The sequence below is a fragment of the Myxine glutinosa genome, chromosome 8, assembly GCF_964187855.1.
Source record: "Myxine glutinosa chromosome 8, kmMyxGlut1.1, whole genome shotgun sequence".
Taxonomy (NCBI): Eukaryota; Metazoa; Chordata; class Myxini; order Myxiniformes; family Myxinidae; genus Myxine; species Myxine glutinosa.
The window spans coordinates 118,718,585-118,731,864 of record NC_136268.1 but is presented as its reverse complement, the minus strand read 5'-3'; the positions used below and the strand labels follow the sequence as shown (position 1 = coordinate 118,731,864).

At 48.5% G+C, this 13,280-nt stretch overlaps 1 protein-coding gene across 1 annotated transcript in view; it reads right to left on the bottom strand.

Annotated features, from left to right (window-relative positions):
• Positions 1 to 12,802, bottom strand: part of LOC137432122 (nicotinamide N-methyltransferase-like) — an 81,914-nt gene extending 69,112 nt beyond the window's left edge. The window contains exon 1 of the mRNA XM_068123843.2: positions 12,603 to 12,802. Within this exon, the coding sequence (XP_067979944.2) occupies positions 12,603 to 12,746 (144 nt within the window). The 5' untranslated portion in view covers positions 12,747 to 12,802. The remainder of the gene's footprint in view (positions 1 to 12,602) is intronic.
• Positions 12,803 to 13,280: the final 478 nt, after the last annotated feature.

Here is a 13,280-nt window from a genome sequence, read left to right as displayed (position 1 = left end):
TCCAAGGCCTACAAACCTCGCCTGGCACGTGTTACACAAGGACCGCGGGGTCGCGGACGGGAGATGTCAGGAGTAGCATGCCGCAGAGGGCGTGACCTGGGCGAGCCGGCGAGTTGGGAGGCTTTGATTGGCTGAGGAGTGCGCCAATGTGACGTCATCGGCCAGGGATATTAGCGACGGTCGGACGCCATTTGGGGAGTTGAGGCAGTTCGTTGAACAGTGGCACACCGAGCACACAGGGCACACAGGACTCAGCAGAGGCAGCATTTCGTGGGAGCAGTTCGTTGAACAGTTGGCACTGAACAGTTGGCACTTGGCTGCCAGCACTCCCGCAGAGAGTCGAGTCGAGTGGCTATCAAAGGAGTCCTTCCTGTCCCTGGTCAAGTGGAGTTTGTGCCCGCGTTGGAGGTCGTCGACGCATGGTGCTTTTTGGTGCGTGGTGCTCGGCCTTGTGGGACTTGGAGCGAGGGACCTCGTGGTGTGCGATCGGGCCGAAAGGAGCGGTGTTGGACGGCCGCCACAAAGACGATGAAAGACAGATAAGCCGCATCCGCGTACTTTTTGAACGACGTGACGTATTCTTTTCGTAATTCATCTCCCTCGTTTTGTGTTTGCTGTCAGTCGTGTGGGGACGTCCCAATCTAGGATATTAGATTTACCGGCGGGCTTTTTCACTGGCTTTACTTTTCCATAATAAATCCTTATATTATTTTCTGTATATATCTGAACGCAGTTTCCTGGGTGTTTGATTTTAATAGATAAGGCGGCGGAGGGGGAGCTTCGCCGTGTCCGCCATTCCGCGCGTTTAACTTTGTGTTGAGTTTGGAATCCGCCATTGAGTTTTCGCCTCGGGAGTTAAAGTCTCGCAAATCGGCCATCCGTAACTGTGGTGTTAATCACAGTTGCGTAACAATATATAAGCAAAGATTTGCGGTTGGGAGTATATCCAAATGACTCCATGGTAAGATCTCCAACCTTTAATTGAACAAACAATGACTCAACGTTTCGATTAACAACATGTGAAGTCACACGCCTCCGTTAATCTTTCTCAAGAGTGATAAAATCATCTCAACATCCCCTTATATGCACAGTGGGCGGGGTATATGCAAAGTGGGGTGGGCAATGCTGGACAGCCAATGAAACCGTATCACACCGCTCTCGTGAACGGAGACGTTACCGACCAAATTCAAAAATCAACCGCATATCAACAGCTCAAAATAATCCTGTAAGCAATGCTGGATTATAACTCAAGTGTTGACAAAATCCGGAACAATCATTACATTTAATTAAAAGTTAAACTTGCAAACAATTAAATTGTAAATTAAATTAAAACTGTAAATATATTAAAGCCAAAAATTTTTTTTAAGACAAAATAAAATTGTCACATTATCAAGATCATCACATGTGGCCCTATGCGGTAAAGGTGAATGCGGGAAGGAGGTTGGTTTTAGGGGGGATAAAATGGGGGGGGGGGGGAACCAGAGGGGGTTGGAAGAAAGAAAGAAACTGTTACCTCGATCACACAAGAGGTAGTTGACTTACCGGTAGCTTTTGACCCACTCTTGTGTAAACGAAGCAGGCATTCCGTACTTTGAACAACGAGTCCACATAATATATCACACAAGGTTTTTATTCGGACAATTTGCCCCCTCCCACCTCCAATCCCTCCAAACCACCCCTCTCCCAAACCCCCCCCCCCTCCGCCTCCAACCCCCTCCGGTTCCCCCCCCCCATTTTATCCCCCCTAAAACCAACCTCCTTCCCGCATTCACCTTTACCGCATAGGGCCACATGTGATGATCTTGATAATGTGACAATTTTATTTTGTCTTAAAAAAAATTTTTGGCTTTAATATATTGTTACAGATCGCGGTTTAGATGTTATGATGACCGAGCGGTGGTGTATTTAACCACGACCTAACAGGATCCCCGACTCACCCGATTCCACCCAAACGTTGGCCGGATCGCACCGCAGCTAGTCAATGAGGAAAAAGACGAAAACGACGCAATGCAAAGAGGAAAACGAAGGCAAAGAAAGGTTTGGAAATACTACTAAATTTATTGACTATTTACACACAAGCAAAAAGAAAGCAGTCACGTTTATTTACAAGCACATAAGACGCAGGTGACACAGGGAAAATACTAGCTTACCTACAGACTTAATTAAATACCCAGGGACAGAACAAACAAAACAACTCACGTACACAAGAAGGGTGGAAAGGCAGGTGGTGGATGGCTGGAGGGAGAGGAAAGGTCCAAGGGGGTCTTGCAGCTCAACCGGCGCGTTTAGCAGCCGCCGTTCCTTTACGGTCCTGCTCCAAACCGCCGTTCAGGCCCACCTTTGGCTGTTGGTTGTTCTTGCTGCTGCGGCCTCCACTGCGTTCCCAGGACTTGTCTGACTCGTTGGTCCACACCCTCAGCTCTTTCTTGGTCCCTCACTCCTTACCACCGACTCCTCACCACAACCAACGCAACCACTTGACCACCACCTCCACTGACTGACTCTTCACCACTCTCCACTTGACGACCGACTCTCAACCAGCTCAGACCAACTCACGACTCACTTCCGTTTGCGCCTTTTATAGCGCCTCCAGCGATTCAGCCACCGGCGTTTTGGACACGCCCATCGGGGTGCTCACCTCGGCCCTGGTTGGTCGCGCGACCCTCGGGCTCCGCCCTCGATGACGACGGGCGGGTACGCCCCTCCTCCCCTCTATGACGAGGTGGAGTCACGCCCTTCTTCTCCGACCCTGCCTCGTGGTCAATGGCGGTTATTGGAGGGGAGGTGATTGAGAATCGAGGGCTCAGTAATGACGAGAGGGGATGTAATATGGGCAATCGAGGCTCGGCAATGACGAAAGGGGATGTGATAGGAAATGGAGGTTTTTTGGGGATGGGAATGAAAGGGGATCTATTCTCTTTCACTGGTGCAATGGAGTACTTCAATTAATGGGAGACACAGCCTTACCCTAAAACACAGAATAAGAGATAACTATCAACAGGGGTATTCTATTACTTGGCTGATGTGTATGCTTGTGGACTAATTATGGGATGCCCTTTCACCTTTACACAGCTCCGGAGGTAGGGGGGTGCAGAATAAACAATAATAATAATAATAGTACAGCACACAATCAAAAAAATATACAGTCCTCATCTCCGCAACACTGCACCCTCCTCCTCTTAGGCACGTCCCGGGCCTACAACTTTTATTTTTAGTGTGACACGTAGGTGTAGTTCCCTCTACTTTTAACCTGACCCTGAGTGCGACAGTTTTAAAACATAAATAAATGTGTCCCGCTGCTCCATTGCACCCTGCCTAACAGACTTACGCCCACAGTTAACCGAATTGCGGAATGGTCTTCAAACTACACACTGACGGTGGGAAGCATTATTTACACTTGACGCTACTTTTATTTACAAGACTAACCCAGGACCTGTAATTGTTCTTTCTGGGGGGGAGACAGTCTGCTCTGCATCGACGCACCATGAAAGCACCCAAAAACGCACCAATACAAGCACCCAAGCACCAATCGGTGCAGTCATCACTGTTCAAGTGTTCAATGCATGTTCAATAAAAATAAAATCAACAACCCCTAACCCTGCAGGTGATCTCTTGCTCTTTGGCTCCCTCTGCTGGTTATTATTATTTGGTCTTCCAGATGTTGTCATTCTTTTGCTTTGCTTACTGGCGGCCTATTTGTATTAAAACTTGCACCCAATGTGTCCTTTTTATTTATTTTATTTATGGCCCACAGGGCCGACTAGTGTGGTTCACCTGTGGGGCATCAGTGCCCTGTGGCCAAGGTCCGCCAGCAAGATTTCGGGCCCTCATGGCCGGTTCCAGCAGAGGGGCCATGCCCCAACCCATGGGGTCCATAAGTGGTGCTCGGCCACAGGCATGTGGTCCATAATGTGGTGCATCGATGCAGACAGCTGGTTCTGGGAATTTCGGGCGCACAATGGCCGACCCACGCACGCTCCCCTCGGCACCCAATGGCGCACAGGTCATGTGGGAGACAAAAGGGGAAAGACAATTGAGCGAGGGGTAAGGTCACAAGGGTACACATCAATAAGGCAATGCAAGGCGAAATGCGTACGGAGGGCGAAGTGAGAAAGCTCGTCCCTACCGTACGTCACCCCCCTGTCACCTACCCTACCCTTGCCCTTACCCCATATGTACAAAAAATCTACACATTTACAAATTCGTCACTACTGTCACGTCTTCCCCATATTTCCCCTATACCAAATTCGTCTCCACAATCCCTCTACTTCAAAATTTGCCATCACCAAATTCATCATCAATCCTCATAAGGAGGAAGAGATGGAACAACAAAGCACAATGTCACACCCACGTCATGATGCGTCTCACAATCCAAACATTTGCATCATAAAAAATAATCAAAACATGGCATGGTGTGGAGTAGCTGTCACCTCAGGTGAGTGGATGCAGATGGTGCGAGGAGACTTCATCCTAACTACTTTCTAAATGACATTAACACACTTTACACTACCCGGGGTCTTTCCCTGCCAATCCATTGGCCAACTTACACTATGGGTTCTAAAAACCAATTCCCATTGACCAAACTGTGGTGCTTCTCAATTTGGGGTCTCACTCCCCCGATTCATCTCCCGGTGCCCTCGCACAATTTCTGGGCTGTGACGTGTAGCTCTCCCAGCAGGTCTACCCACCTGCACACCTCCACCACTGTAGTTGCCACCCGAGCTTACCTGCTCCTCACCCTATCCTATCTAACTGGGGAAGGCCCTCTCCTGGCTCTGTCACCCCTTGGTGCCCTCTGGCACTGGGCTACCCAGGTCCGTCCTCCGGATCCTCGGGCCCCATCCACAACTACCGGCTCCCAGAGCCCACCTGCGGCCTCACCTGGCCGACATCCTCACAGTGGTGGAGTGCCCAAACCAACTACACACACTAACAGGCTACACGCCCAGCCATTTCCACAACACTAATGCACCCATCCAAATACCATTCTTTCACCTCGCACCACAGATGCCAATATCCAACCACAATTTACCTATACCCTCTACCTAACACTTACACTACCCGCCCCGGGTATCCGTGATGGGGGTCCACTCTTCCCCCATTCACACCTTCGCACCATCCACTCCACTCCACAATTTCCACCATACTCACTCCACGACCATCCATTCCAATACTCCATTTATTCCATACAGCCACATACACCTGTTGTTGCACACCTGTGCAATCACCTGGTGCCACCTGCACCCTCCTCCTCTTCCTGGACCAGTTGGTCAACACAACACACAATCACCACTACTCCCTCATACACTGCTCCACACACCTGTTCAGTTGCACACCTGTGCAATCACACCTGTTCAATCACACCTGTTCAATCCTCACACACACGGCATCATCTCAGCTAACTACTCCCCTCTGAAACTTGCGCTTCCCAGTCGTCCCTTTAAACTATTGCGCTCCCACGTCATTATCATCCACACTAAACTACCTGCGTCCCCACTACAGGTATCAGTCACTAACTAATCTTAACGTTACCTAATGTCATCTTCGCTAGATCCCTATCAATATCCTAACCCACCCGGGCTAGTTTTCACTGCCATACACCCCATAAGCTATAGCGCATTTGCCCCACTCTTCTGTGAGGGATGGTGGATTTGCCATCCCACCACATCGGGGGTCTCTCACTATAAATTTTGTTCGTCCAAATCCAACAAATCAAAAATTTTCCATTTACTGCCAATTCTACTCACTTTTCTAAATTTCGTATCAAATCACTATCACTATCACCATCACCCGTCTACTTATTAGGTCCTCTCGGTGCGCCAATTCACATCGACAGCCCGGCTTCATACAGCCGAGCAATGAACGCGGGTTCTTTTGTGCCAGCGGCTGGATGCGTCCGGCACTCGGTGCAGGGACGGGGGCTTACCCGGGCCGAGATCCCACGCACCACCTCGGCGTGGAGCCATCCAATGTCCCAATCTCGACCTGCCGGCACGTCTCAATAGAAAGTGGTCGCCATGACGACCCTTCCTATCGGCCTGCCCGCTCCGCCTAGTGGAGCCCGGACGCGGCCGTTCCAAGTGAGGCACAGCGTGGATCGCGTACGGCGGTTCTTTCGAAACCGCCGTGGTTCAGATCCCCGCTGGTCCTCGCGGCACGCGAAGCTGCCCGACGCGCACCGAGGGCCCGATTCGGCTATAAGTCGTTCTAACTTCTAACCCGGTTACCGTCGATGCTTCACCTGCATGCTTATACGCATAAGCTACCCCTTTCTTGCTCATACATGCAGCCGTTTCCATGCTCCTCGTCGTACCTCTTCTTACACACCTCGGTACACTCATTCCGCTCACCGACTTGGTCACACACCTGACCACCGAACACCTTGGCAAACATTCGTCGCTCGCACACCTCACCAACACACCTCTTCGCGCCCTCTCCTCTGTCACCTCCTCTGTGACAATCACAGGTGTGCTCTCACCCGCACACCCAACCACGTGCCTCACGACCAAGTCAAGTGTGCATTCCCACACACGCTCTACCATTCCAGGTGTGCATCCTTCCATTCCAGGTGTACATCCCCGCTCACCTGTCATAACCAACTCACGCTCCGTGTCACTCTCACTACTCTCACCACCACTCTTGACAACACGCTCACCCTTACTCTCGACAGCGCACTCTTTCCTCATGCACCCGTCCGTTACACACCTTTCTCTCGCACACTCTTTCGTTACATCCTCTGTAACTCTCACCACAGGCATGCATTCTCCTTCACTCTTGACAGCGCACTCTTTCCCCATGCACCCGTCCGTTACACACCTTTCTCGCGCATCCTCTTGTGCACACTTTTTCGTTACTTCCTCCGTAACACTCACCACACCGCGCTTCCCTGTGCTCCCTCGCACACGCGCTTCGACCAACTCGCTCCTGACGGCACACTCACTCCTCGGCGTGCACTTTTTCCTCACACACCCCATGGTCGGACATTCTCGCACACCTCTTTTTTCGCACACCAGACCTGTCGCACACTTCACCAACGGCCTCTCACGAACACCCGGATCCAAACCAATCCCCAAGCCGACTGAAGCTTTCCTCACATCATATACATTGCCACTCACCTCCGTACCTCGTCTCCGCACCTCCTTTGCCACCTGCAAACTCTTTATTTGGTTGGTGAGCATCACATTATGAGTTGAGCACCGACCTTGCACATATTCCATTACCTCCTCCTTGATTTCTCTCTTAGTTTCTGTCCGTCTCTTCTTAATTTCACTCACCTCTTCTTCCACTTCCTCTAATTTTTGTTTAACCTCTTTTATTTCTCGGTGCGTCTCCTCAAGTTCGTCCTCTAAGGCTACCGTGACCGTCTCTATGTGCGTCCTCACCTGCCGGTCCTTTGTCTCCATTATCTCTGTCACCTCGTCCACCCTCATTGTCAGTTCCTCACGTACCATCTGACATTGCCTCTGTGTCGCTATCAAGTCATTTTTAATTTCTTTTTGTGTCGCCTTTAACCCTCCGAGCACTGCAGTGTTCCTTTGAACCTGCTCCACTAACTTCGTTTGTCCCTCTGTCAGCTGTTCCACCTCCTCCGTCAGATCTTCTATTCCCCCTTGTAACTTAGCCGTATTATTCCTCACTTCTTTCTCCATACGCTTCTCACCTTGCTTTACCTCCTCGCCTAGCCCCGAGACCTCCTCACCCACACCTCGTCGTATCTCCTCCTTCATCTCCTCCCTTTCTTTTGTAGATGCCGCCCTCATCTGTCCCAATTCATCCCTCTGAGCATCCAGTTTGGTTTCTACCCCGATTTTTACCTCCTCTATCTGCTCTCCCATTTGTTTAATTTCTCGGGCGGATTGCTCCCCTATCTCCCGCAATTTGTCCTCCATCCTATTTTCTAACCCCATTAACCCATTTTTCACCTCTTTTATCCCGTTGTCTAACCCCTCAAAATTTTTGTCTAACTTCCCAAATTTCTTGTCTAACCCCTCACCGGTACCCCTCGCTTCGTCCCTCATTACCCCCATTTGGCCCTCCAATCGCTCACCCTGAGCATCCATTTTTGCCATCATTTGAATCATAAAGACTCGCATGTACTCTGGCATCTCTGGCTCGGCTGCCGCGACCATGGGCGTGGCTAAATTTGGTGCCGCTGTAACCACGTGCGCGAGAGCGCCATTTTGTGCACCTGATACCCCCTCAACCACACCTTCTTTACTCTCCTCCACCCTTTCCTCCACATACATTTCCCCGAGGTCCTGGGTCGATTCTACCCCGTCTATCTCTCCCACCGGCATCCCGTCGCCTTGACCAGCCATGGCGCGATTTCAAAATTCGGGTTTTGCTTTAAAACAAAACAAATTTCGTCCGCTCCAAATTTTGACCAAATTTTTTCTAGATTTTTTTAACAATTTGATTCGGGCCCCGAATCTCACTCCCAGACACCAATTGTTACTCTAATAGTACAATTGGTGTTCCAAAATTTGGGCCTAACAAATTTAGTCCCAGGTCCGAATCCAACTCCTGACAACCAATTGTTACAGATCGCGGTTTAGATGTTATGATGACCGAGCGGTGGTGTATTTAACCGCGACCTAACAGGATCCCCGACTCACCCGATTCCACCCAAACGTTGGCCGGATCGCACCACAGCTAGTCAATGAGGGAAAAGACGAAAACGACACAATGCAAAGAGGAAAACGAAGGCAAAGAAAGGTTTGGAAATACTACTAAATTTATTGACTATTTACACACAAGCAAAAAGAAAGCAGTCACGTTTATTTACAAGCACATAAGACGCAGGTGACACAGGGAAAATACTAGCTTACCTACAGACTTAATTAAATACCCAGGGACAGAACAAACAAAACAACTCACGTACACAAGAAGGGTGGAAAGGCAGGAGGTGGGTGGCTGGAGGGAGAGGAAAGGTCCAAGAGCGTCTTGCAGCTCAACCGGCGCGTTTAGCAGCCGCCGTTCCTTTACGGTCCTGCTCCAAACCGCCGTTCAGGCCCCCCTTTGGCTGTTAGGTGTTCTTGCTGCTGCGGCCTCCGCTGCGTTCCCAGGACTTGTCTGACTCGTTGGTCCACACCCTCAACTCTTTCTTGGTCCCTCACTCCTTACCACCGACTCCTCACCGCAACCAACGCAACCACTTGACCACCACCTCTACTGACTGACTCTTCACCACTCTCCACTTGACGACCGACTCTCAACCAGCTCAGACCAACTCACGACTCACTTCCGTCTGCGCCTTTTATAGCGCCTCCAGCGATTCAGCCGCCGGCGTTTTGGACACGCCCATCGGGGTGCTCACCTCGGCCCTGGTTGGTCGCGCGACCCTCGGGCTCCGCCCTCGATGACGACGGGCGGGTACGCCCCTCCTCCCCTCTATGACGAGGTGGAGTCACGCCCTTCTTCTCCGACCCTGCCTCCTGGTCAATGGCGGTTATTGGAGGGGAGGTGATTAGGAATCGAGGGCTCAGCAATGACGAGAGGGGATGTAATATGGGCAATCGAGGCTCGGCAATGACGAAAGGGGATGTGATAGGAAATGGAGGTTTTTTGGGGATGGGAATGAAAGGGGATCTATTCTCTTTCACTGGTGCAATGGAGTACTTCAATTAATGGGAGACACAGCCTTACCCTAAAACACAGAATAAGAGATAACTATCAACAGGGGTATTCTATTACTTGGCTGATGTGTATGCTTGTGGACTAATTATGGGATGCCCTTTCACCTTTACACAGCTCCGGAGGTAGGGGGGCGCAGAATAAACAATAATAATAATAGTACAGCACACAATCAAAAAAATATACAGTCCTCATCTCCGCAACAATATTTACAGTTTTAATTTAATTTACAATTTAATTGTTTGCAAGTTTAACTTTTAATTAAATGTAATGATTGTTCCAGATTTTCTCAACACTTGAGTTATAATCCAGCATTGCTTACAGGATTATTTTGACCTGTTAATATGCGGTTGATTTTTGAATTTGGTCGGTAACGTCTCCGTTCACGAGAGCGGTGTGATACGGTTTCATTGGCTGTCCAGCATTGCCCACCCCACTTTGCATATACCCTGCCCACTGTGCATATAAGGGGATGTTGAGATGATTTTATCACTCTTGAGGAAGATTAACGGAGGCGTGTGACTTCACATGTTGTTAATCGAAACGTTGAGTCATTGTTTGTTCAATTAAAGGTTGGAGATCTTACCATGGAGTCATTTATATATACTGGATATATTGTTACGGACCGCGGATAAGGTGTTGATTAGCCGAGCGGATGGCGGCCGCGGCCCAAACGATTAACAATTACCAAGACGCGATTCCTTAAATGTGGGCCAAATCGTGCCACAGGTTTTCAATGGGGAAAAGACAAAGGCGACACGGATGTGAAGAAGAGGAAGACAGAAGTAGGAAATACGAATATAATTTATTACTATTTACAGGACCAAAATAACCAAGGAAGAAGGAAAGATAATAAAATAAAGACAGAAGGAATCAAGGAGACACAGTGCAATGCTAGCTTACCTACAGTCTTAATTAACCCAGGACAGAACAAACAAAAGACAGACTCACACGGGGAATTGCAGAGTGGATTGGCTGGAAGGAGGCATGGGAAGGCACAGGCCACTACAGGCATCGAGGTCCCGCTCCAGGAGTCCACCAACGTTCTTGGCGAGAAAGCCTTGGTGTGCAGCGGCGCGTATCGTTCACCGCGAGCGGATGGGCATGTCGCGCTGGACCCCGGGCTCTTCAGCTCCACTTTAATGCCACTTAACGCCACACTCAACTCGTCCTCCTCCAACGCCACTCTCTTTCTTCCTCAACCCTTCCTCCTTCAGCAGCAACGGTACTTTCAGCCACCAACCACCAACCCCTCTCTCAAAAAGCTTGCTGTCTCTTCTTTCAGCCACCAACAACCAACTACTAACCACCATCCTGACGCATGCGCACGCACTTTATATCGCCCCCCGGCGATCAAGCCGCCAGCCGCTAGGACACGCCCATCGGTGAGCTCGCCTCGGCCCTGATTGGTCGCGAGGGCTCACCGACCCCGCCCTTAGAGGGGGCGTTGGCTAGACCACACCGTGTCCCCGGCGCTGGGCCGACTCCTCCCACCTTTGGCTCCGAGCCGACCTCGTGGCTAATGGAGTCTTGGAGCGAAAACAACAACCCACAGCTGCAGCAGAATTCAGGAACCGCTCAATGCAGTTGGCAATTGAGGAAAGGGGAATGTGCAGGGAATCTACCTTGTCTGAATTCGGTGCAATGGAGTATTAATTAATGGAAGACAAATCCTTAGCCTAATACACAGAATAGGGAAATAACTACCAACAAGGAGGAAATCTATGATTGGCTAAACGTGATTGTTTATGACCTAATTACGGGACGCACTTTGACCTTTATACACAACTGGAGGAAGGAGGGCGATATTTTTACAATGTACTATACAATAAAAACACAATAAAAAAAACACCATTCTCATATCCACAATATATATATATATGTATATATATGTATATATATATATATATATATATATATATATATATATATATATATATATATATATATAAATATATATAAATATATATAAATATATATATGTATATATATATATATATATATATATATATATATATATATATATATATATATACCGTAAATTTCGGACCATTGAGCGCATCGTTATATAAACCGCATCCCCTAAATTTTAAAAAAAATCTGGAATTTAAACACACACAAGCCGCACTGGTTTATAGCCGCAAATGTTGCACAAAAAACCCAAGCGCAAAAACGTCCGAAAATTAACCACAAAAAGTGAGAAACTCGACAGACACAGAAACTTGTCAGACGCGCGCAAAGCACAAATTCAATCACAAATTCAGTGACAAAGCAACACAAAAATAAAAATACAGCTACACCAAAGATACACAATAATACACACAATCAAAAAATACCGGTAGTCACATTTATTCGTCGTCGTCATCATTTCCACTGAAGCCACTGAAAGCTTCGTCTTCAGTGTCGGAGTTGAACAACAGAAGCACAGCTTCTTCTGCTATGGCTGCATCGCTGACCCGGCCTCTTTTTCACTGTCGGATGAATCCGAGTCTTGCTGGCTGGAGCTGGTGGCTTCTCTGTCGTCTGCGACATACAAGAGTTCAGCTTTGCGAAAGCTGTTGACGATCGTAGATTGTTTTACTTTTCCCCACGCTGTCAAATCCATTGACAGACCTCCGCGAAGCTTGCTCGTCGCATACGTCCAGTTTTGGTAAAAGATTTTTTGGCCACTGGTCATCCATGTTTCCCATTCGACACGCAGTGCTACTTTGAAATTAACACTGATATCAAGAGGTTGAAGATATTTGGTCGTGCCGCCTGGGATCACTGCTGGGATGGAGTTAGTCGATCTGATTGCTTATTTTACGGTATCAGTAATGTGGGCCCTCATTCCATAAACCATTCCATAAAATTCCATGAACAAGCCGCATCGTTATTTTAGCCGCAGAGGTCGAAGTTGAGGGAAAAAGTTGCGGCAAATAGTCCGAATTTTACGGTATATATATATTCATTGTGTTCAACAAACTCACCTTATGCAGCTTCTTCAGCGGCCAAGGTAGGAAGTTGCCCTCCTGCGGTCTCTGTGGACCTCCAAGGTTATTCCTGAAGTATTCCCGAGGTTGGAAGTGCGACCGGTAATCCTCACCTGAATATGCGCCGCTTTCTTTGGCCATGGTGCTGCCGGCTGCCACGTAACCTGTTGGATTTGGAATAATTCATATTCTTCTTCTTCTCTTTTTACCTTCAGCTTGTTGTTGTTGTTACTGTTGCTGATGGTTTCTCCACCCTATTATTGCTCATGCTGTGCATTCTTTTGCGTTTTGAAACTACTAGGGCATTGCCCGTACTATATCTATATCTAAAATTATATCCCCCCCCTCTATTTACATGAAATGGTTTGGTCCAAAGCGAACGGCTTGCGAGTACGGTGACAATCCCCCCCCTCTATTTACATGCAATGGTTTGGTCCAAAGCGAACGGCTTGCGAGTACGGTGACAATCCCCCCCCTCTATTTACATGAAATGGTTTGGTCCAAAGCGAATAACATTTGTCAAATAACTTGACTGTCCTTTAAAACTTTACGATTTATATCTGAGATAAATAATGCTGTTAAAGCGCGACGTTACGCGCGCTGCTTGTGAGCAAGGAGGAAGCGGACAAGCGGTAACATATAAACGTCTTTATTGTAAGAGCACACTGTAACACT